Source organism: Xyrauchen texanus, chromosome 16 (genome assembly GCF_025860055.1).
Source record: "Xyrauchen texanus isolate HMW12.3.18 chromosome 16, RBS_HiC_50CHRs, whole genome shotgun sequence".
NCBI lineage: Eukaryota > Metazoa > Chordata > Actinopteri > Cypriniformes > Catostomidae > Xyrauchen > Xyrauchen texanus.
In genome coordinates, this window is record NC_068291.1 from 16,610,924 (window position 1) to 16,634,659 (window position 23,736).

The window sequence follows — 23,736 nt, forward strand, 5'->3', positions numbered from 1 at the left end:
CGATTTAGTACTGTAGCTACTCTCCCTAGAAGTGGCCGTCCAGCCAAGATGACTCAAAAGGCACACCGCAGAATGCTCAATTAGGTAAGAAAGAACCATAGTGTGACAGCTAAAGACTTGAGTCACTGGAACTGGTTAACATCTCTGTTCATGAGTCTACTATATGGAAAACATTAAACATGCATGGTATCCAAGGAAGGACACCACAAAGGAAGCTGCTACAAAAACATTGCTGCTCATCTAAAGTTTGCCAAAGATAAACTTGACTGTCCACAACGCTACTGGGAAAATGTTTTGTGGACTGAGTAAACGGTTGAATTTTTATGAGGAATACGCAGCACAACGTAAGCCGTAAAAAGGGCACAGTATACCAACATGAAAACATCATCCCAGCAGTGAATTACTGTAGAGTTAGCATCATGATTTGGGGCTGTTTTGCTGCTTCAGGACCTGGGCCTCTTGCCATCATCGAGGGAAAAATGTAATTCCAAGTTCTGTGCTGGTTGGTTTTGTTCATGGCTTAGAACTCTTTTTTGAAGAATTTTATGAAACCTGTTGCACTCTGTATAGAGACAGTGCTGAGACATGCTGTTACATATGGTAAAAAAAATGGTAATGCATTTTAAGCCTGGCCTATAATAACATGTGTGTATTTCCATATGAATGTTTATACATTCTTTTTATTTTGATCCTTATTATGCAGAGGCATTAAAATAATAATTAATTATATACTGAGTCATATACTTAACATTTTAATGTAGTAGGGACAATGGAACATTTAGCTCAACTTTCTGCACTAGCAGCCTTCTTCGGGGAACAACTAGTGTCATTTCTTCTTTCTCTACCCTGCTAGTAGCTAAACATTCTTCCACCACCCCCTGCAGACTCAGACGGGGGGTTCGCCCCACTCCTCTCCCAGCCACAGTGCCAGTTGCACCATGCCTATGCCCATCCGCTCCACCTCGGCCGGCTCAACCCCCACACACACGCCGCAGGACTGCCTGGCAGGGGTTGGAGATGATGTGCTGGATGCCTTCTCTCAGGGTAAGGAGACTAAGGCTATGCACACCACAGATCATCAGATCTGCATTCTGATAGCAGTAAAGGTTAACAGAGAATTAAAGGAACAGTTCATCCTAAAATAAAAATTCTGTTCCAAACCCGTATAATTATTTGTCTTCAGTGGGATATGTTTACCAGAATTTCCAAGCTGATCTCTTCAATACAAATAAAGTGGATGGAGGCTGGGTCTGTGAAGCTGAAAAATAACAAATATTATACACATAAAACACAATAATAAAAATAATAATAATAGGTCTAATATAACACAATATAGTTGCATTAATGTAGTCCATATGACTCCTGTGCAAAATTATATTAAAAGTATTCTGAAGCCACACAATAACTTCACCTTTTTATTTGGTTACGAGATGCATGCAAACCAATGCTGTTCTGCGTCATTCGTCATGACATACCATATTTGAATATTTTTCCTTGTTAGGCAGATGCAAATGAGAATTGAGAGCTAAGACAGAGGGCAAAATGATTAGTTATTATTAGTTATAAGTGATTTTATGGTTTCAGAAGGCTTGGAATATAGTACAAATATCATATGAATTAATTTATTGTGCTTTTTGTCATTTTTGGAACTGGACAGTGCCATCCCTATTAAATTTCATTGTAGAGCACACATGTCTTCTCCTTTTGGGTTAGAAAGAAATAGTTATGTATGTTTGAATCATCATTAGGGTGATTAAAAGATTACTTTTTAGTAAAAAAAAAAAATTAAGCTCAGAATATTGTGATCTGAATTTCCTTTTTCTTCCAGGTGTACCAAGAAATCTCCGTAATGATCTTTTGGTGGCTGCAGACTCCATCACAAATACGATGTCTTCACTTGTGAAAGAACTTCACTCAGGTACACTTGTATGCTTGCCTCTGATCTCTGTAATCCATTGTGTTAATGGTAATGTAATCATTTTAAAATCTCACAGTGGATGACAGGCTGGATGAAGAGGAGGAGAACATGCGAAATGGAAGAGAGAAGGGTGAGTCATAGTGGCCTCATTTGCCATTTTACCCCTATTGCCTTAAAGAAAGATCAACTTTCACTTTGATTTGCTTGTATTCTCTTAGAATGATTGCTGATTATTTAAACAGTACAAGTACAAGTAGTTGAAACAGTACAAGTCCATTTCCCTTTCAAATGCTTCCAAGCTATTATTTAAATGGGACTTATTATGCAAAATTCACTTTTACATGGTGTTTATACATACAGTAAATGTGAGTCGACAGTGTGTGTACACAGCCACCCTACAATGTTAAAAGTCCACCAACTCCTCTTTCTTATATTTCTATTAATCAAAAACAGTGTCAAAATGAACGGTTTTCGTTTCTGCTCTAAAGTGATGTCACTTTAGAGCAGGCCTCGCCCACAACTGGTGACGGACTCCACCCTATTATCATAGATCCCCTGAGTGATCTACACACAGTCTGGAGCAGATACAGTGAGAAGAATAATGTCCCAGCTTCGTAAGCGTCATAAGTGTTCTGTTGTTGGCTGTAAAAGTGAACATAAGTCTTCATGTACTCCCGGCATCAGAGCCATCTGGCATACTGGGCATTTTCCCTGTGGGCTGATGCACTTTGGGGCCGATCAGGGGCGGACTGGCCATCGGGAGAACAGAGCGGGCTGGTGGGTCGGCCGCGATAAACTAAAATGAGCTGCCGTTTATGCAGAACGGACCACAAAACGGCGCAGCGATATGCAGAAAAGGACAGCAAACTTTTGGGCCAGTTGCTATGTAAAATCCCGGGCCGATTTCTCTTCCCAGTCCAGCCCTGCCTGAACTCCGGTATTTAAGCTGTCAGTCATATTGGTTCTGATTTGTTGTTGCAGTAGTAAATGAAGCATGAGCTGTAAAGGCACAGCCCTCTTCCGGAAAGGGGGTGGGGAGCAGCAGCTCATTTGCATTTAAAGAGAGACACTCAAAATCAGCGTGTTTTGAGCTGAAACTTCACAGACACATTCTGGGGACACCTGAGACTTGTATTACATCTTGTAAAAAGGGGCACAATAGAAAAATTCCAGCCAACAGAATTAAGTCATTAGTTGTCAGTAGTTTCTTGGTTTGATTTAGGCCTCTTTTCTTCTTTCTAGCTGAGACTATAGAATATTTTATGTAAGTATAAATGAGAACGTTGACTAGTCCTGTCTGGTTAATGCAAAAGATAAACATGTTAATTGTTCTGTGATATGGTATTGTCCTCTAACCTTAATTTTGTCTTTTGTCCAGTGTCATCATTGAAGCATCCTGGGAAAAGGCACTTCACTCCTTCATTCTAGACACCTGGATGTGACTGGATGGAACCAGCAACATCAGAACGTCCGTTCTGGCATTAGCACATAGACCAATGCATGCTCTTCCCCAACTGGGTTTCACTATGTGAAACTAACTCTTCATCACACCTTGCACAGGGCAAGATGTATTTATTAGGAAGTATATATATGTATGTATGTATGTATGTATGTATGGATGGATGTATGGATGTATGTACAGCCGTGGCCAAAAGTTTGGCAGTGACATAAATTTAGATTTTTGCCAATTTTGCTGCTTCAGTATTTGTAGAGTTTATTTTTTCTCACATGATTCTATGGTATACTGGAAAATAATGATAAGCATTTCATAAGTTTTAAAGGCTTTTATTGGCAAAAACGGTCCTGGCGCTTGCTGGACATATGCAGTAATTTCATTGCATTTTGATGCAAAGCGATGATGGCTGCATGTCTTTCTTTAGAGGTAACCATTGCTCACAAGAACACATTGATTGGAAGCACTTCTTCCCTCCTTTTATAGCAATCAGTCTGCTCTTATAATCCAATCAGAATGATAGATTGATTTCACCTGACTAGTACTCGTTCACACTTTCCCAGGTGCTGCTGATATGATTAGTGAAATGATGTTAGCTGGTCATTTTGTGCCAGGGCCAAAAAACTGTGAATTTTTTGTGATAAAGTTTTTTTGGCCAATTAAGCTTTTTGCAATTATTTAAAATGCATCTGATCACTCTGCACAATAATCTAGAAACAATGTGAATCAACACCCCAACAACTGAAGCAGAAAACTTTGAGAAACACAAAATGTATGTCACTGCCAGTACTTTTGGCCATGGCTGTGCATATATATGTCTATCTGTATAAATCCATTGTTAATATGTTAATCATGACCTTAAGAGAATGGCTTGTTTGTGCTTTCTTATAAAAAAAAAAAAAACGTTATGAATCAGCGAATTGCTATTCTCAAAAATCATCTTTCATGACGTCACTGGGAACATCAAGTTGATCTATGCTGTAGCTATTTTTCACAGATGTTTACTACACAGGAAGCTTTTTTGTATGACTAGTGATGATTATTTGTGTTTGAGTTTTAATGCATGGAGTGGCTCTTCTGGTTAAGCCGGGTGCACACTGTGACATTTTATTTTTGTATATCCATTCTGATTTTTGCTTGTTACATTGTACGGTTGTTTAAGGCAGCGTGTACAATATACATTTTGGGACAATGAACCCAATTAAAAGCATTGAATAATGATCAACCGTGTCACATTTAGACATCTTCATTGATATGCAAAATTGGAAAAGTACAGCAAACAAGCATAAGACACTAAATCTTTATTTGTCGGCCATCGTAAAACATCACAAAGCAGTCATAGTGCGGTTGCGTCGAAAGCACCTGTATGTGCTTGTGGTCAAAAGAATGCTCAACTGTGTGTGAGACGTAATGGCTCGCAGAAAAATTCATTACACCCTAGCCTTTAGCCATTTCGATCCTCGGCCGAGTCCACGCTTTGGTGATGTAATGCAACATGGATGTGCGATGTGAAGTCCAAATCAGTCCAAATAAGCAAGTCCATATCAAGTGTGCCATATGGGACAGGCCCAAAGTCTTCTGATTTTTGCCCTATGACACAAAATCTTTTTTTCAAATTCCAAAATGTGCTAATTTTGCAAAATTGTGGACAGACTCGTAGTGTGCACCGGGCTTTAGGTGGAGAAGGCTTGTATTTGCTCTGCATGTGAAGTTAATTTTGACCGACATTAGTGATGCTTGCCTCGTCCTCTCATCATCTAGCATCATCCTTTAAACTGCTGCTTCTTCTGCACTACATGCATCGGAATCACCATATATCAGGGATGTCTTGTAGAGCTCGCTGTTTGTCTGAGATTTCTGCTGCTGTGTTACTGTACGTTTAGCTCGTCATTGTGAATGTTGTTTTAGAGCTTTAGTATTGCCTCTTAGTTAGATTATTGCATTTGTGTCTATAAAGTTCACAATCTCCAAGGGACTTAGGGAATGTGAATATACTGTACAGTAACCCCAAAATGTATCTGAACGTTTAAAGTAATAGTTCACACAAAAATGAAAATTCTCTCATCATTTACTCATCCTCGTGCCATCCCAGATGTGAATGACTTTCTCCTGCTGCAGAAAACAAACAAAGAATATTTCAGTTCTGTGGGTCCTTTTAATGCATGTAAATGGTGTCCGGCTCCAAAAAGCACATAAAGGCAGCATTAGAGTAATCCATATGTCTGTAGTGGTTAAATCTATGTCTTCAGAAGCGATATGATAGGTGTGGGTGAAAAACAGATCAATATTTCACTACTTTTTTACTATAAATCTCTACTTTCACTTTCAGAATGTAATGGGATTTATAAAAAAGGGCTTATATATTGATTTGTTTCTCACCCACACCTATCATATCTCTTCTGAAGACAAGGATTAAACCACTGGAGTCTTATGGATTACTTTTATGATGCCTTTATGTGATTTTAGGAGCTTAAAATGTCTGGTCACCATTAACTGACATTGTATGGACATACAGAGCTGAAATATTCTTCTAAAGTATTGTCGTTTTCATTCATCAGAAGAAAGAAAGTCATACACATATGGGATGGCATGAGGGTGAGTAAATGATGAGAGAATTTTTGTTTGTGGGTGAACTATCCCTTTAAGTGCCTAAATACTTTTTGGGGCCACTGTGTGTATACCATATATAAGTAAATCAGTTTAGCCAGCAATCTTTAAGTGCACACGTCTTTTTTGAGCTTTATTGAGTTAACAGTTATCATGTATACTTGTGTGAAATAAATGAAACCAGTGCTCAGGGACTGTTGAGAGAGGGGGAATGCAGTAGCAACACTTTTGAACAGATGGGTGGAATTTACATTAATTTCACTGAGGTATGTCAAAGATTAGCACAGTCCATTAAACTTTTTAATGGAAGTACTGGAATGGCTAAGGGTGGTTAACAGAATTGGTATTGTGCATCAGACATAGAAATGCATTGTTAGGAAGAGGACAACCTTTCAGGGGCTTAATATATTACTGTTGGGTTGATGTATGAGATTAGATTCTTAAACTTTACTGTTGCGAGGAAGGCGGTTATACTTGCAGTACTTGAATCAGAAGGAATTCAGGTTCAATAATTTTATCTAATTGTTAAAATAGTTTTAATTGTAATTTGTTCTTTGTCAGTTTGGTTTCGAATAAGAAATAACAATAAATGCCATTATAACAAAATATTTTTGATTATGACTGCAGACATTTAAAATAGATAATTCCATTGAGCGACCTGTTTTGAAATTTGGTCAATTCTCTCTTTGTGGGTACTATAGATGGATAATCGGCAATTTTGGATAATAGTTGTATTACTTTGTTATTAAACTGTTTATTACATGGTTTAAAAGCTTATTATACTGTATAAGGAGGTCTCTTGAATGGTTAAAATATAAACGGTAAGGTCTCATTCAACGTTTTATAATGGATAACAAAGTGTCGCTTCTGTTATAGTGTTTGCAGTTGTATATTTGCTTTTTCAAATCACTTTTGTCTTTTTAATGCTTGTTCTATGTTTCAAAAAGGTATCAAAGATTGTTTGGAAATGCATCATCATCGTTTAAAGTTGAAAACATGCATAGAGAGCCTTGAAATGACAGTACAAGCATAACCAATTTTGTCACTGAATGACATTGGACAAACCAGTTCATTTACTCTTAGAATGTTTGATTATGCTCCAACATTTGCTACAAATATGAATGCAACCTGATGTACTGTAGGTGTGTGCCTAGATATACTGTATAAAGTGCTGTATAAATAAAATATCCTACACATGTGCAAGTCAGCAATTAGATAAGAGTTTTAGTCTGTGACTTAGTCGGAATGCATCATTATTTACCTGTGAATTTAACTGTTTGCTGACCTGTAGTGCGTCTTTTAGGCCTTTGTCCTGTGTATTTGTCTGTGTTAAACCACAATTTGTTGATTATGAATTTGCAGAAGCAGTCCACTGAGGGTAACTAATAACAGGTCTCTTAAATGTTTGAAACACAATACAGTTTAGGTGGAAGTAACCCGGCTTGAAATAAATATCAAGCGTCATTGCAAATGTATACAGATGGACTTTTGACTGAGGACCGCCTGTAAGTTATACAAAATTATACTTTTAAAAACTAAAATGCATAACATTGGGTTTTCATTTAGGCAACTCATTGTTTTACAAAAAACAAAACTATCAAATGAAGTTACAAACACTCTTTAATTCATAATTATTACATTTTATTTCATGGTTTTGCTGCTGTATACAGTTATTAATTGCAATGGTTTACTTAAATATTTCAGTTTATGTCACCCCTATGTCTTTTTTGTAAACTATTAAAGGGTAAAATATATGAAAAAAAAAAAAACTTATGGATAATGAGTGTGTGTGTTTGTGCGTATGTTCACAGATAGAAAAAGGTTTCTCAAGCAATATATCAGCTCCATTAGTGTATGATATATTTACCTTAATGCCACTGACAACCACGAAAATCATACCTTTCTTTAATTTCACTTTTCCCAAATGCCTATTTATGCTTGGCAGAGAAGCGGGGGAAATGCTGTATCCAACTGTGTCACGCAGCAGATATCTGTCTGCACTCCCTTTGTAGTTGCGAGACATAGGGGCACACTGAAAACCAAAATATACTTTGGCCTTAAAGGAATTTTCTAGTTTCAATACCAAATAAAATATACATCTGCAGCGTTTGTGGCATAAGGTTGATTACCACAAAAATCTCTTTTTCATTATTAAAAATGTAAGTTAGAGTAAAGCACTTACAATGGAAGAAAATGAGGCCAATTGTAGGAGGGATTTAAAGTTTATAATTTTATAAAAGCACTTTATAAAATGCACCATTCACATGCAATAACATTATTTTAATGTTAAAACTTGTGTCTTATTTGAACTGTAACGTTGTTTAAATCATAATTTTTGCTGTTTTAGGGTTAAAGGCGTTGCGTTGTCATAGCAAAGTGGCTGTAAAATAATAGATTTTATATATTTAATAAAAGTACAATTCTCTTTTAATGAAATCTTAATCTTTTAAATCATGTTTATTTTAGCGCTGTCATTCGATTAAAATATTTAATTGCGATTAATCGGCGATTTTGAAAGTGCTGAAAATGTACTCTATATATACTTCTTTTCCTGTTCGAATGCATTTATTTCCTTCTTAGGAAATAAAACAAAATATGTAACAATGTTTTTTTACATTTTCTAAACAAAGCCTTCCAAAGTATAAAGATAGAAATGAACTGAAATAGCACCAATTCAAGTAATACTCAATGTTTCCCAAAGTCTAAGTGGAAGCAGTGTTATTATCGTAAATGAAAACTAGGGGGGTTACTATCTCTTAAACCAGGGGTTGGCAACCTATGGCTATTTTATTTATATAAATTCCACTCCTGCACTCCAATCTACATCTTGGTGTAATTGTTCCTGATAAAGAAAACATGCTGCGTGCATGAGCTTAATGGAAGGCTAAACAAATTTCAAATATAACGAGAATGCAGTATCCACCGTTCCCATACGACTCAGTACATTTGACATTGCATTTATTAACGCATATGGGAGTGCCTTCTTACATGGCCCAGTTGAAACCTCACTACAATAACGGCAGTATTCTAATATTGGCTATGGTGTTTGAGCCCCACCTGTTTTGGGGCGAAACTGTCCTCTATAAAAACTGGTGCACAAACACCATTGCCACAGAATTTCTTCCTTCAAGACAGCGACCGCCGTCACTTGTTCGTGTCTTTCTAAAGATGTCGTTCTGTAAGTTTACCTTGTGCGAGAGGCACATCCCACTGTCAGATGAGCATGAGAGCTGCATTTACTGTCTGGGCACCCACACAGAGACAGTTCTCATGGAGACAGAATGTCCTCACTGTTAGGGCATGAGTCTCAAGGTGCTTTGCTCGTGAATCACCCTCGTTCTGAGGGACGATTCAGCCTCACGCGTCCTCCCACCAGCCTCTTCTGTGATATCCGAGGATTCACACAATGAGGCATGGTGAGGCAGCGAAGTCGAGCATGACTACTTTGAGGTGGTCACGCCCCACAAGCCCCTCAGTCTCTATGAAGCGCATGTTTTCTGATATGCTATGTGTGGCGACCTCGTTTCGTTCAGCGGTTCTGACGCTGGGGATAATTATGACGATATCATGTCTTTCGCTGCATCAGGCGAGTGGTCAGTGAATTATGCTGTCAGCCCTTCTCCCAGTGAGGGCGAGGAACGTGCAAGCGCCAATGACAGGGAGATGCTCCGCTTCCTTACAAGAGCGGTTGAAGACCTTCATGAAAACTGCATGCGCAGTTGAGTCTCGTCACACTTTAATAGTGTTTAGTCTCTCATTCAGCTGATGAAAAACATGCAGCGTGATCATGAGGAAGGATTACATAAAGATATAGATTGGATAGCAGGTGCTAAAAACTACTTATAAATAAAATGAGCCTGCTCCTCTCTCGCTGTTGCTTGTGTGACACTTGATATCCAGCATTAAGCGCTGCTTTGAACTCCACATGAAAAGCGCTGCAGAGAACGGCCGAGTTTGTAATGGCATACCACCAATACTGCTCTTACTGTTTCTATCGTATCTATGTATAACAGAAAAAGTAAGGGTAGTATGCCATTCTGAACAAGTCCGTCATCTTATTCTGCTTTTAGCGCTAGCACTGCCATGTAAAATCAGCAGCAATGGCTTAAAATTTGAACTCTGATTGAACTTCGAGCGGTGCGTTGACAGGCGGTACATGGGAGAACAAGCTAGCCTACCACAGCGATCCTGCATTAGTGCCATTTATCGTATGTTTGGCTTTTAGATGCCAGTTAATTCTTGAAGACGTGATTCTGTAGTAAGTTAGTTCTGCTTTACAAAGGCTGCAAACTACTTGGTTTTTGTACATTGGACATTTCGCAAAGGTTCCGCCCTATTCCAGACAGTGTTCAGAACTCACACAGAGCTGAATCTAATGTGAAAATTGGAAAATGCGTCAATATTATTAAAGTAAAATGAATGCGTTAAACATTTTAACCCTTAAATGCATGGGAATTTCCCCAAAGACTCTTCCAAAGAGCCAGACCCAGCATGTATATCTAGCATAAATGGATCTACAAAATGCCCAGATAGTGTACAATTTTCAAAATATCTTCAAGACAATTCAAAAATAACAGAATAAGATATATTTTGAAATATTTGTATGTTTTATTGTTCATATAGCAACGAGATAATGCAACAAATCAGGACAAATCTAGAACAGGATTCATTACTTTCACACTGAAATTTCCTGAGCAGTAACTGGCAGTCAAAAACAAACTGAGCTACACATAAGCTATACATAAATATTTTCTCATAAATAGCTGCACAATGTACATAATTTCAGTAGTACACCCAAATGACAATAGTCATATCATACTGTTTATGTGTTACACTTGCTATAGTTTACTTCCATGTTGTTTTTTTTCATTATCTGTCAATGTAAAATGTCAATCAAGTCAATCACTGAAACAACAGCTCCACCTTGAGTAAAAAATAACATGCATAATATGTATCTGTACACCCATATGGAATACTGATAAACCACCATTTTTGTTAATTCATTGTTGCACACAAAATCAATGTGATATAGTATTTATTTGTATAAATATAGTACAAATTTCTCATGTAATAGATATCGTGTGATATTAAACGTATATTGACATTAAATAACCATACACATATAATTTATGGAAATGCAAAAAAAAAAAACTGACACTAATACATACATAGGGTTCCTATAAACTTTTGGTAATTAAACGGTTATAAACAAATTTATTTAATGCAGTCAAGGTTTGTTCTTTATCTTTTTTGCATTTACTCTGTATATCAACATTTTAGCTTTCTACAAAGAAAGCTACATTACATTAGCCCACAAACAAGTCTTAAGGAAGACTTGTATTGTAATCGGACGTGATGCCTCTCTGACAAGCACACCCAGAATCCGACTGTCTCTAGGACCAGCGCGGAGCTGCTGTCGGAGCCTCTGCAGTCAGTCTGAGAAGAGCATCTGGAGGAGAGCTGGCCGGCTGGGGTGGTGGTGGAGGACGGGGAGAGCGAAGCAGAAGGAGAATCCGGGAGTCAGCGAAAACAAAAAAGGGCGAAGCGGGTAATTAACTTTGAGATCCACTTCATCCTTCAGCCTTCATTTAAGTAAGCCTCCGCCGTGTGGTTGGCCTCATTTCGATGCGCTTTTGCACGAGGAGGTTTAGATATGGAGGAGGCCAGTAGTTTTTCCTGCTAGTGCAGATGTGCGATTAAAATACACTGCGATACGCGCTTGAACTTGACCACCGCTCGTTTGTAGCACCTCGCGAGCGTAGCGTCAATACATTCGATTTGAAACAATGGCTGTGTCTCAAACTCTAATGAGCTGCCCACCAAGACTGCATTTGTGGGCTTCATACTGTAGGCGTGTTTTTATGTAATTTGCGCGCTCTGAATGCTCCACATTATGTCCAGAAACGCTGTCTAGGTGGGCAGCTCATTAGGGTTTGAGTCTCAGTTAATGTTTTTGCCTAAAAATGCTGTCTAGGTGGGCAGCTCATGAGGGGTTGAGTCTCAGTTAATGTTATTGCCTAAAAATGCTGTCTAGGTGGGCAGCTCATGAGGGGTTGAGTCTCAGTTAATGTTATTGCCTAAAAATGCTGTCTAGGTGGGCAGCTCATGAGGGGTTGAGTCTCAGTTAATGTTATTGCCTAAAAATGCTGTCTAGGTGGGCAGCTCATGAGGGGTTGAGTCTCAGTTAATGTTATTGCCTAAAAATGCTGTCTAGGTGGGCAGCTCATGAGGGGTTGAGTCTCAGTTAATGTTTTTGCCTAAAAATGCTGTCTAGGTGGGCAGCTCATTAGGGTTTGAGTCTCAGTTAATGTTTTTGCCTAAAAATGCTGTCTAGTTGGGCAGCTCATTAGGGGTTGAGTCTCAGTTAATGTTTTTGCCTATTCTCCTTGGCCTAGCAAGGGCTGAATATTTCGAGTAGGCGGATGATTAAAAGAGCCTTTTATGCATTGATAGAATGTGACAGACACATTTGATCAATTAACACCTCCTGATTGGTTACCTGTGACATTCATTTCTCACTGGGATGTTGAATATTAATGAGTTGTGCCATTACTCTTCAATCATTCAAACAATCATTGTGCCATACTGTGGCACAGTTGCTCTTATTACTGTAAAATCATGATAGATGAATATGTCTCTTCTTCAGAATGTGTAAGAAGCTTTAAATGTAGTCATCAAAACTGATATAATAATGGAATTTTGGCAGAAACTGTTTACTGTGATAATTATTATTTAAAATAAGGGTTAATTGACCTCTAAATCTAATATCGTGGGACTTTAGTGCCCTTATTGTTCAGAAAAATATGATGATCTAATTAACATACAGTACATGGGAGTGAAAACTACAGTGCACAGATCCCTTTAAAATGGCTCTCAGGGGGAAAAAAAAAGGAAATACCATAAAGCATAAAGGAGTTCATATTTCAGTCTCTTGAAGTGTATGAGTATGGTTCAACACAAAAATAAGTTGGAATTCAAAAACCATTGGAAATATAAGTTTGAAATGAACTCATCACAATTATTTGAGTGTATTTTGGACTAGGGATGTGCACAAATGATCGATTAATCGAGTACAGCAATCATTTGTTTTTAATTATTTTGTCTAGATGATGTTGTTTATACATAGTGCTCAATTAATCATTAGAAAAACATGTTCAAAGGTTGAAGTTGAACTTAAATTGCAAATTTTAAGTAATAATTTACTCGTCTTTTAAGTGTTTTCTGTTGTACTTGACTACAGAAATTACTCTAAATGCCCATTCCTCTTTTGGACAGAACAAGTCAGCACCCATAAGAGCCCCATTATTTACCCCAGGAACCTACACCTAAATTTGTTTGTGTGTGTGTGTCAGTTGATTAAAAACTTTAATTGCGATTAATAAAAAAAATAAATGTGGTTATTGTATATTTTATAGAAATGTTATATTATATATTCTTCTTTTCCTGTCAAAATACATTTATTTCCATCTTAGGAAAGACAACAAAACAATCGACATTAAAACTTGTCCAGGACAAGTGGATTTTTGAAGGGGCAAGTAAATGAGAATTTTACTTGTCGACCGTTACAAGCAGACTGATTAAAACATCAAGAAAAAAATAAAATAAAAATAAAACGATATATACTTGTGATAGCCTAGGCCTGTGTCACTTGTTAGAAAGTTAATATTCTTATTCTGTTGTTAAAACTAATCCATTTATAATTCTTTAGCGATCTAGTAACAGCTGCACCCTGTTTGATTGACAGGGGCGTATGTGTGTGTGCTGAACATGCTCTCGCTAATGCGCAACTGAACGATCAAATACATTTTAAAATTCCAGTCTTGGTGAGGTATTCATGTAAACACAGAGAGTGATGTCTAAAGTGAACATAAACAGCAGAGAAAAAAAGCATCTAGTGTGTCATTATAATAATCAAACAACCAAAACAAGAAAACGCTCTTGACTGAGTAACTTTAGTATCTTTAAAAAGTATGAATGTATTATAATAATACAGTGAAGACCTGTAGTAGCTTCATGTTGCATTTCATTCTGAATGTTTACTTGAATGCTTGATAGCCTACTGCTGTTAAAAACTTTTAAAGCTGTTAAAAGCACTGAATGTTTTTATTGATATTTTATTACTGACTGTTTTTACTAGTCTTGAATAATTACTTAAGAGCTTGAAAACATTCTTCCATAATTAACAAATTAGTTAGTGTTATTATTTGTTGTGGCTTTGAAGCTGGTATCGAGAATTGTCAAATTTCACAACAGACTACTGAAATTTTGGTATTGTGATAATTTAATGTCTATATTGCACATGGCAGATCTTGCTGCAATAACATGATGAAAACGTAGATCTCATTCCATAGAACTATGAGCATCCCATTAATGGTGGCGATGGTTTGACTACCATATCTAACATAAAGTAATTATCATATGACAACAGCTTCCTCCCCTACACAGTACAGTTTCCATTTCTGTCGCAGAGAATTTAGTTGATTGCATAGGTACACTATTAGGTTGGGCATCCGTCGTAATTTTAGAAAAATATACAACATAAACTTTGACACATTACTTGAGCATGTAACTTAAATGTATTTTTTTCTCTACGGACAAGTAACTTTTTTACTCGGACAAGTGAATGACCAATTTACTTGTCTGGAGGACAAGCACGCGACAGTGCTTAATGTCGAGCCCTGATATGTAGCAACATAATGCTTTATAAACATTTTCTAAACAAAGCCTGTATTTAAAGATAGAAATGCACTAAAATAGCACCAATTCAAGTTACATGTGGGAGTTTGACTAATTGACAGAACTAATCTCCCCATAGGTTGCATTTTCATTGCAATCTTTTAAACTCTCATCCTCCAAAATATGAATCTGCTGGTAGACTGTGGCTATCTGCTTTGTTACAGCAATTGTGAAGCTGCATTCATGAGTCGCATCAGGGCGGCAATGCCAGCTCCATTTTGAACTCCATATGAAAAGCACTTGCAGACAAAAATGTCTCAATCAACATTTAGTGATAGTTAAGACTTGATGCCAAGTTAAGACTTGATGTGCTTCTGTAGTAATTAAAATGCTCCTTACATCTGCTGAAAAATTCTTGATTTCTATCACAAGTCCCACCTAGGCTTGTTTTGTACATCAAATAGCGTTAAGAGCTCCTTTTTCCTTCATTTTATCACTGACAGGGAAGCGCTTTTGTGTGTGTTGTGGTGTGTGCATCAGTATAATGACTCCAGGCAGACACTTTGCAAAGTTTCCACCCTTCAAAGCACTGTTTATGCTGGTTTATGCTGTATTAATAGTAAATGCGTTAATCAAGATTAAAGGAATAGTTCACCCAAAAATGAAAATTCTCTCATTATTCACTTACCCTGATGCCATTCCAGATGTGTTTGACTGTCTTTCTTCAGCACAACACAAATGAAGATTCTTAGAAGATAGAGCTCTGTCAGGTCCTTATAATGGAAGTTAATGGGTGCCGGCACTTTGACGGTCCAAAAGTCACATTTAGGCAGCATAAAAGTAATCCACACAACTCCAGTCGATCAATGAATGTCTTCTGAAGACTGCAGACGTGTGGATTACTTTTAAGCTGCCTAAATGTGACTTTTGGACCGTCAAAGTGCTGGCACCCATTAACTTCCATTATAAGGACCTGACAGAGAATCTTCATTTGTGTTTTGTAGAAGAACTGGGATGGAATCAGGGAAAGTGAATAATGAGAGAATTTTAATTTATTTGTTAAACTTTTGTTCTGACAGCTCTAAATATATCTAGTATATAAAAAAATTACTAACATTATCTCATATTATTTTACATATTATACTTGAGTAGTAGAAGTGTGAGTAGTAGTCTTTTTCTGATTGTGGTCTTCCTTTTCACAGGGGATCCTAAAGAAGGAGGATCATCATTTTTTTCCTTTTTTGTTCTTTTATTTTTGTTTTGATCTTTTTTTGACTTCTGCATTGTGTTCAACAGTCACAATGCCATCCAACTCAGTCACCACCTCCACCACATTCAAGAGCTCTGACTTCAACTGTGACATGAATGGGAGTCAAATGGTAAGAGGTTAATGAGTCCCTGGGCATTTTATGATGGGCCTGCTGTGGATCTATTCCCACAGACTGACCACAATAAGTCTAGTAACCACATCATGCTGTTTTCCTGCATCACTGAAGTGTCAAGGGTTTAGAAATAAATACCGTCATACTTAACTGTGAGATTGCAACTGTGTAGCTGTTATTCAGAGAAAAGACTCTATGCAATGCCTTAAATATTGTCTAAATCAGAAATCATTACCATATTTTATGCATTAATGAACATAAATGAGCAAACTCACACCACTGGTAAAGGCTCTTAAAGGCATTTGCAAAATGATAATGAGCGGCGTGAACATCCCCTACAAGATGGGTTACTTGTTAAAGTGTTTGTTTTCAAGAGGAAGGGACATTCAGCAATTTCCTCTTTTATTTAATTATTTTTTTATTTTTTGTGCTTCAAATTTCCAGATTTTTCTGCTTGTGAGTTTTTCCTTGCCATTCCAGCAAACACCTCACATCAACCTTTAAGGATCCCTTGAAATCAATTCAAAATTTAGTCCATGTCTGTTAGATTTGATGCCATCTATATACTATTTGCTAAAAGTTGAAACAATAATAGTTAGCAGATACACATATTTAAAATTTCCCCCCCGAGAAATAGACCAAAACTTTTGATGACTTATCCACTACATAAGTTTTTGTCCAAACAAATGCTCTCCATAATGAGAATGTCCCTCCCACAATACCTTCTGCCACCAACTCGCAAGTAGCAAATCTGTTACTAAAGCCTAATGGCTATTTTAAATAAAGGGGACGATCCCCTTAAAGGAATAGTTCACCCACAAATGACAATGCTCTAATAATTTACTCATTCCATCGTAGATGTGTATGACATTCTTTCTTCTGCTGTTTTTTTTTTTTAGAAGAATATCTCAGCTCTGTAGGTCCATACAATAGAAGTGAATGGTGTTCAGAAATTTGAAGCTCCAAAAATCACATAAAGGCAGCATAAATGTAATCCATATGACTCCAATGGTTTAATATGTCTTTTGAAGTCATGCAATCAATTTGGGTGAGAAACACATTTTTGGGTGAACTATCCCTTTTATATATCCTCCCACACTTCCTGTTTCAAAAGGAAATACTTCTACACAGGAAAGAAAATGGCACTCATCAAGCAATTTTAATAGAGCCTTTAACTCTTTCCTCAAATCCATCTGCAAATGTCATATACAATGTTTTATTCACTATATCATTATCAATAGTGATTCATTTCCCCCACAATGACAATCATTAGGATTATCAGGTGTCAGAGTAAAATAGACTACTGTGAGTAGAATTAGAAAACACATGTGAATTGTCATCATCCACTCTGGCCGTGTTGATAGTGTCTGCTCAGTTTCGTACGAGTGTTCAATGACGTGGGTGTTGGCTTGTGTTTGAGAGGATGCCGTATGTCTGATTTACAGGGGAATTCATTCTTCCCCTTCCCTGCACCCATGGACCCATGCTACGCTCATAGTCCTGTTGCCTGGTAACAGCGCTTGCCTTAAATAACCGGCTGCCAACAGAAATAGAGCAAAGATGTAGACAATGTCACTGAGTTCATGCAAGGCAACAATAATTTCCTAGCACACCCTTTGTTTTTGTTTGTTTAAACGTTTTATTTGTTTAGTTATATCGTAATGGGAACATTGTGTAAGGGTAGCAGGTTTGTTTTTACTACTGATGAAACACGGAGAACTCAGCAGGAAAAAACACTGCTCTCTTTGCCATGGGTCCACTACTGTCCAAAAGTATGTAAATAAATGTATATATATTTATATATAGATAATATAGATTTTTTCATTTTATTTAATCAATAACACTTTTCAGTAAAGTTCTATACATTAAAGGGTTAGCTCACCCAAAAATGAAAATTGTTCCTTGTGGAACATAGAGGTGACATTTTGAGGAATATGGGCACTGCCTTTTTCCATACAGTGTAAGTAAACCGGGATTGAGGTCGCCTGACTGTCCCTAACATTTGGCCTAACATTTCCTGTGTTCCATGAAACAACATGATGTGTGTAAGTGACACAATTTTCATTTTTGGGTGAATTATCCCTAAAATTAGTCAGTGCATTAGGTGTCATAAACTAATAAGGATTAATACCTTTTTTTTTTTTTTACAGCGTTTATTAATCTTGGTTAATGTCAGTTTCTGTAACACTTTACAGTAATGTTGTATTTGTTAACTTTACTGCATTGTAAATTATTGTAAAGTGTTACCAGAAAATGACATTAACAAATATTAATAAATGTAGAATAAAAAAATATATATATTTATTGTTAGTTCAATTCGTTTACAGCACTTATTAATCTTGGTTAATGTTAATTAACATATACTAATACATTTGTAATATTAAAATTAGTTTCTGTTAACATTATTTTCTGCATTATAACATGAACAAACATTGAACAATAGTATATTTATAAATGAACATTAACCAGAATGAATAAATGTTGTAAAAAATATTCTTAATTATTAATTCATCATACATATTGCATTAATGCAACCTTAATATAGTATTACCCAATCTCTCAATATTGTAATGTTCATTGTAAGTTTATGTTGAAAGTAGTGTTAATGTATAAACCTTTTATTGTTAAAAATGTAACCAAGATGAATGAATTCTGTAAAGTGTTGTTCATGTTAACTAATGCACTGTTGGGTGTAATGTGATTACAAATTACTAAGTTACTGTAACCAAATTACTTTTGTTAAAAAGTAACATTACATTTTAAATTCTTGTAATCAGATTACAGTGACTGACTTTCAATTAGGTTAATTACTTTTAAGTACATTAATTGGGTTTAAATTAAATTAATTTCTAAAAAAGATAAATGTAAAATAAAACTTTTTTTATATGATATTTATTTATTTTAGGTTCATGCATTTTTATGACTGTGTGTGCCCCCTAATGAGTCATTGTAAGGAAGAAATGAGTGGTGCTGAGAGTATTACTTGTCTGCGATGCAATGAACAAAGCGGAAATATAGACATTATTTTGAATTTTTTGAGCGGAAACATTTTTTTCCTTGGCACTTGAGTTAGTTTTTTAGTAATGTGATTACATTTTGGATTAAGTAATTATCACAGTAATCTGATTACATTAAAAAGTCATTTGTAATTTGTAGTGGACTTTTTTCAGTAAGTTACCCAACACTGCTTATAACTTGTACAACCTTATTTTGCGTGTTACCATTTAATACAAAATTTGAATTTGAATTCAGATTTGAAATGCTCTCCCCTATTTACCTTGAAGTCTTGTAAGATGACCCCCACTTAAAATACTATTCATACTGTGTTTATTTTAATAGTAAAAGGATAGATAGATTCACTCACCATCATTTTGTTTCATGGAGCACAAAAGCTCAGTCCCCATTGACTTTCATTGCATAAAAAAAGGATTAATATTGTATAGGAATCAGAATCAACATTCTTCAGAATATCTCCTGTTGTGTTCCACAGAAGAAAGAAAGTTATATGGATTTGGAGGGTGAGTTAATGATGACAGAATTTTCATTTTTAGGTGAACTAACCCTTTTAAGCATCATATAGGCTTTACTGCACATAATAATAAGAATTTCCAGCTGTGTTCCACCATCTTTTGGCCATGCTGGACTTCTCAGTAGTCATGGCAGACAGGGGCAACATTCTCATTAACATTCATCTTTAGAGCCAGTGGCCTTATTCAGCCCTGGAGCTGCAGCAGCTACATTAGGATCATCTTTGCTCCCCTGTCCTCCCTAGGGTGCTTGGCTGGCCAAAGAGTGGCTATTGTGATAGAGGGAAGACAAGGTTTTGTTAAACAAAGAAAAAGTGAAGGAGGCAAGAGAAAGAGCCACTGAATGTCTTTGTAACTGTGTCAAGAGGGAGTGCAGTGTGTTCAGATCTCTCTGCGGTGTAGCACCTCTTACTTTATCCTGACTAAATTGACAATGCATTCAAATGCTGGCTTTTCTCATTATCTAAATAACCTTGTCGAGAGATGTAAAAAGAAATGTACAAATCGTATTAAATCTTTCAAATGTTAGAGTGGACCTGCTAAAAAAAAATATGTTGGTTCGTAATAGTTCAGAAAAAACACTAGGAATAAACTGAATCACAGTGGTTTTTCTAATGAATTTTAAAAGGTGACGTGTGTTACCTTCTCTCTCATTTTAATATGCTGAAACATCTATAAGTAAGCCATTCATAGGCTGATTTCCCTGAAAAGTGTAAACACTGACACTTTTGCATGCACTTAAAAAAAACATTCTATTTCTAGGTTTTTGCAGAGAGTGGCAGTCATGTAAACAAGAAAGCAGTTTTCCTTTTGCCGGAGGTTTAACACACCTGAGTTTCTCCCAGATAATGTGGTTTATGTGACCATGAAAACGCAATAGCAGCATTCTTATAGGTTTTTGAAGAGTGTGCATGTGCGTGGAACATACACGATACCTAATGTCATAGGATGGAGCCCTACATAATATAATAACAAAATAATGAGTGTATATATATATATATATATATATATATATATATATATATATATATATATATATATATATATATATATGTACTGTATACATTTAATTAGGCTTATGAGCAGGGTTTCAATTGAACCACTCTATTTTAGGCTATCACTGCCGACTAGCCGGGTCAAATATAACACAGGTTAATGCCGCTAATTAAATGCATTGTTGTTTTTTCAGTGGGGCTAACAAATAAAATGATGAATGCTCACAATGGAAGATAATTAAATCACTAATATCTATGAAACCACAGTTTTCATCTATTGAAAAAGGCTGACATTCTTGCATTTTTTTCTATAGACCAGTTCATGAGCTAACTAAGCTATAACTCATTTTACATTGTTAGATCGCCTTCTACACATCAAAACATAAAAAAAGAACTAATGTAAATAATAATTCACTTTCTTTACACTAAACGGTGGTGCCAAAGTGTCAGTAAATTTTTACCATCGCGATAGTAAAGGTCATTCTAGTTGGATACCTGCTGTATCAACAAGTCTACACAACGGAAAGAATTCAAAGTTTCTCGGAGTACAGTGGGAAAAGCAAATACACTATAAACTATATCCATTTATAAACACCAATTTAAAATATAGATTGTCCCTCACATCCCCGTATATGCACTTAAGTACATTAGGTGAATCTTGGATTTTGACTTAAGAGGGAAACCCCACTATTGCAGTGCAATTCTGCTGCAGGTCATGATGGAAAGTTAAGGAAACAAACACAGGAACAACTCTGGAATATCTGGAAATAAACCACAGCTATAGAGAATAAAATAGCAAAGTCTTCCTCTGATACCATGTTTGTTATTTACTCAAGCATTGCAGTGAAAATACATTGCTATGGAGAAAGCTGCTTATGGACCGAGCTGCATGTATAGAGTACACCGCTTATACAGTGCATGTAAATTGGAATGGTGCTTTCAACCTTAAGCAGCTTTCTCGCAATAAACTACTTTCTGGTGTCCATGTAAAAGAGCTCAGTGGCAATTTTGGCACTTTTAATATTGCTCTGTTCACTTGAGCAACCATATCCCCAAATATGGGGAGCATTTGGAAAAACATGTTTGAAAATTATTTTTGCAATTCAGTTTGGTGATGCTATTGATGCAGAAAGTACACACTTCACCTTTAAGTTGACTTCTACTATATCAGTGACACACATCTTGTTTAATCAAATGACTCTTATGGAATAGTGATTGACCAATATGGGATTTCAGTGGTCGATATTTGAGCAGGGTGGTTGATGGCATATGTAGTGCTGATATATTCAGTTTGTATATTATACAATAATATTTTAGATAACATTCAGTTTGATGATAGCAAAAGAGATTAACACAAAATAACTGAAATGCAAAACACGTACTTTACACAATATGTACTCAACTTAAACAAAATAAATGTACGATACTTATTTTTGTTAACTGGGCAAACAGGCAGGATTATCGGCCAGTAATCTCAAAAAGGCCAAATATTTAGAGTTATTGGCCTGGCCATATATTTCATCTATCACTATTCTAAAATAAAAAAATTATGCACATTTATAACCTGGATGAAACCATATTACTCAACAAATTTCATGTTACTTTTTAACAAAAGTAATTTGATTACAGTAACTTAGTACTTTGTAATCACGTTACACCCAACACTTGAGTCTAATACCATGATCATGGAAATCCTGGAAATTTCAGGAAATGTGTGTTTTCCAGGTTTAGAAAAGGTCATGGAAATTAATCAAATTTATAAATCGTGTAAAAGTAAATACAGATTTCTGTGATTAATTAATTTTTCTTGTTATTCTCAGCTCTAAAATAGTTCTTAAGCTAGATGCTCTTGTGTAGAATAAAACTAGCTCATAAGCCTTTGGGGCTGTTTACGCCAAATTCGTTTTTGTGTCCGTCTGTGCTGTTTTTTATTTCTATGTAAACATGCACTAGACATATGTCTTTTACTCTTGCTGTTTTATTCAGTGTCTCGTGCATGAGCGTCATGCTTTTTAGATGTCATGTAAAAGCACTTACATTTTTAAAAACATGTCTCAACACCTGCTTTCTGTACTATTCGTAGTGCTGCGTCTAGATGAACGACTGATGCACCAATTAGTCTGAATGATTCATTAGTGGATCGGTCTGAATTTCAAGGATTTCTGAAAGTACTTATTCAGTAATCACAAAGAACTGGACAACTCATGGAAATTCATTGGTCAGAAAGTGTGGGAACCCTGACCAGAGAATTTGCTTTTGGGTCTGTGTAGTTGAGCAGTAATGCTTAATGACATGTGTTTTTATTTGTTTAGAATGAGAGCTCTAGAATGGACACAGTGATTATTGATGAAATGCCTTCGCTCTGCACTCCTGTCCGTAAGGTTGGACGGCCTGGCCGCAAACGCAAGCACCTCCCTGTGAGTATCCTAGAAACTCTCAGCACTCAGCTTAACCACAAAACATTCAGCTTCACATGGGATATGGTTTATTTTTGTTTATCCACCCGGTGCTAGTCTTGGCAGTGGTTAGTAACATTTAAACAGTCAAATGTGGTTGCTTTTAATCATCAGAATTAGTCGATAATGATTGGACATTAATGACAGTCTAGTTAATGATGCTTTCTAAGGATTAAACGTTTTCGCGTAACTCATCTCTCACCATTTCATATAAAATTGTGTGGATTGTTGAGGAGAGGTGTGCCTTTCTTTTTCTAAATGATCAGACTTATTATACTTGCCTAGTGGACAATAAAAAAGGTGAAAAAGTTCCATAGACTTTTATTAAAGGAGGGACTAGAGCCAAATCTTGGGATATCATATAGCCATTTTCCACCAAAATTGCGATGGTTCTCATGCCGAGACTGTGCTCTGCTGGTTCGCGGCTGGGGAAATCTGGAGATTATCGTAAACTGGCCGTGCTTTTCCACTGACCTTAGAGCCGAACGGTGATTTAACGGGTTACTGTCTACATGGTAGTTACACATGACTACCTCAAACATAAACAAACATGGCGCATCATAGTGTGTTTGATACAGATTTTACTCTTGTTATTTAAACATACAGATTAATGTAATCTATCTATATTACATTGCTCAACAAGACTGCCAGAGATGACATCTACACTCAAGATGACAGGTAATGTAATTACATCATATTTTATGAACTATGACTTAACTTGT

General features: G+C 36.3%; 2 protein-coding genes across 9 annotated transcripts in view; both read left to right on the top strand.

Annotated features, from left to right (window-relative positions):
- Window positions 1-7,717, top strand: part of LOC127656706 (dystrobrevin beta-like) — an 86,167-nt gene extending 78,450 nt beyond the window's left edge. For 5 of the 6 annotated variants that reach the window (XM_052145162.1, XM_052145156.1, XM_052145159.1 and 2 more), the window contains 4 exons: window positions 885-1,044; window positions 1,829-1,918; window positions 1,995-2,048; window positions 3,297-7,717. In XM_052145162.1, the coding sequence (XP_052001122.1) occupies window positions 885-1,044; window positions 1,829-1,918; window positions 1,995-2,048; window positions 3,297-3,346 (354 nt within the window). In that variant the 3' untranslated portion in view covers window positions 3,347-7,717. Of the gene's footprint in view, window positions 1-884; window positions 1,045-1,828; window positions 1,919-1,994; window positions 2,060-3,296 lie in introns of those variants that run through there. The other variant, XM_052145161.1, reaches the window with a different exon arrangement.
- A 3,708-nt stretch (window positions 7,718-11,425) lies between these two features.
- dnmt3ab (DNA (cytosine-5-)-methyltransferase 3 alpha b) overlaps window positions 11,426-23,736 on the top strand; it is a 112,454-nt gene continuing 100,143 nt past the window's right edge. For all 3 annotated transcript variants that reach the window (XM_052145170.1, XM_052145172.1, XM_052145173.1), the window contains exons 1-3: window positions 11,426-11,526; window positions 15,857-16,033; window positions 22,871-22,975. In XM_052145170.1, coding sequence (XP_052001130.1) covers window positions 15,956-16,033; window positions 22,871-22,975 — 183 coding nt within the window. In that variant the 5' untranslated portion in view covers window positions 11,426-11,526; window positions 15,857-15,955. The remainder of the gene's footprint in view (window positions 11,527-15,856; window positions 16,034-22,870; window positions 22,976-23,736) is intronic.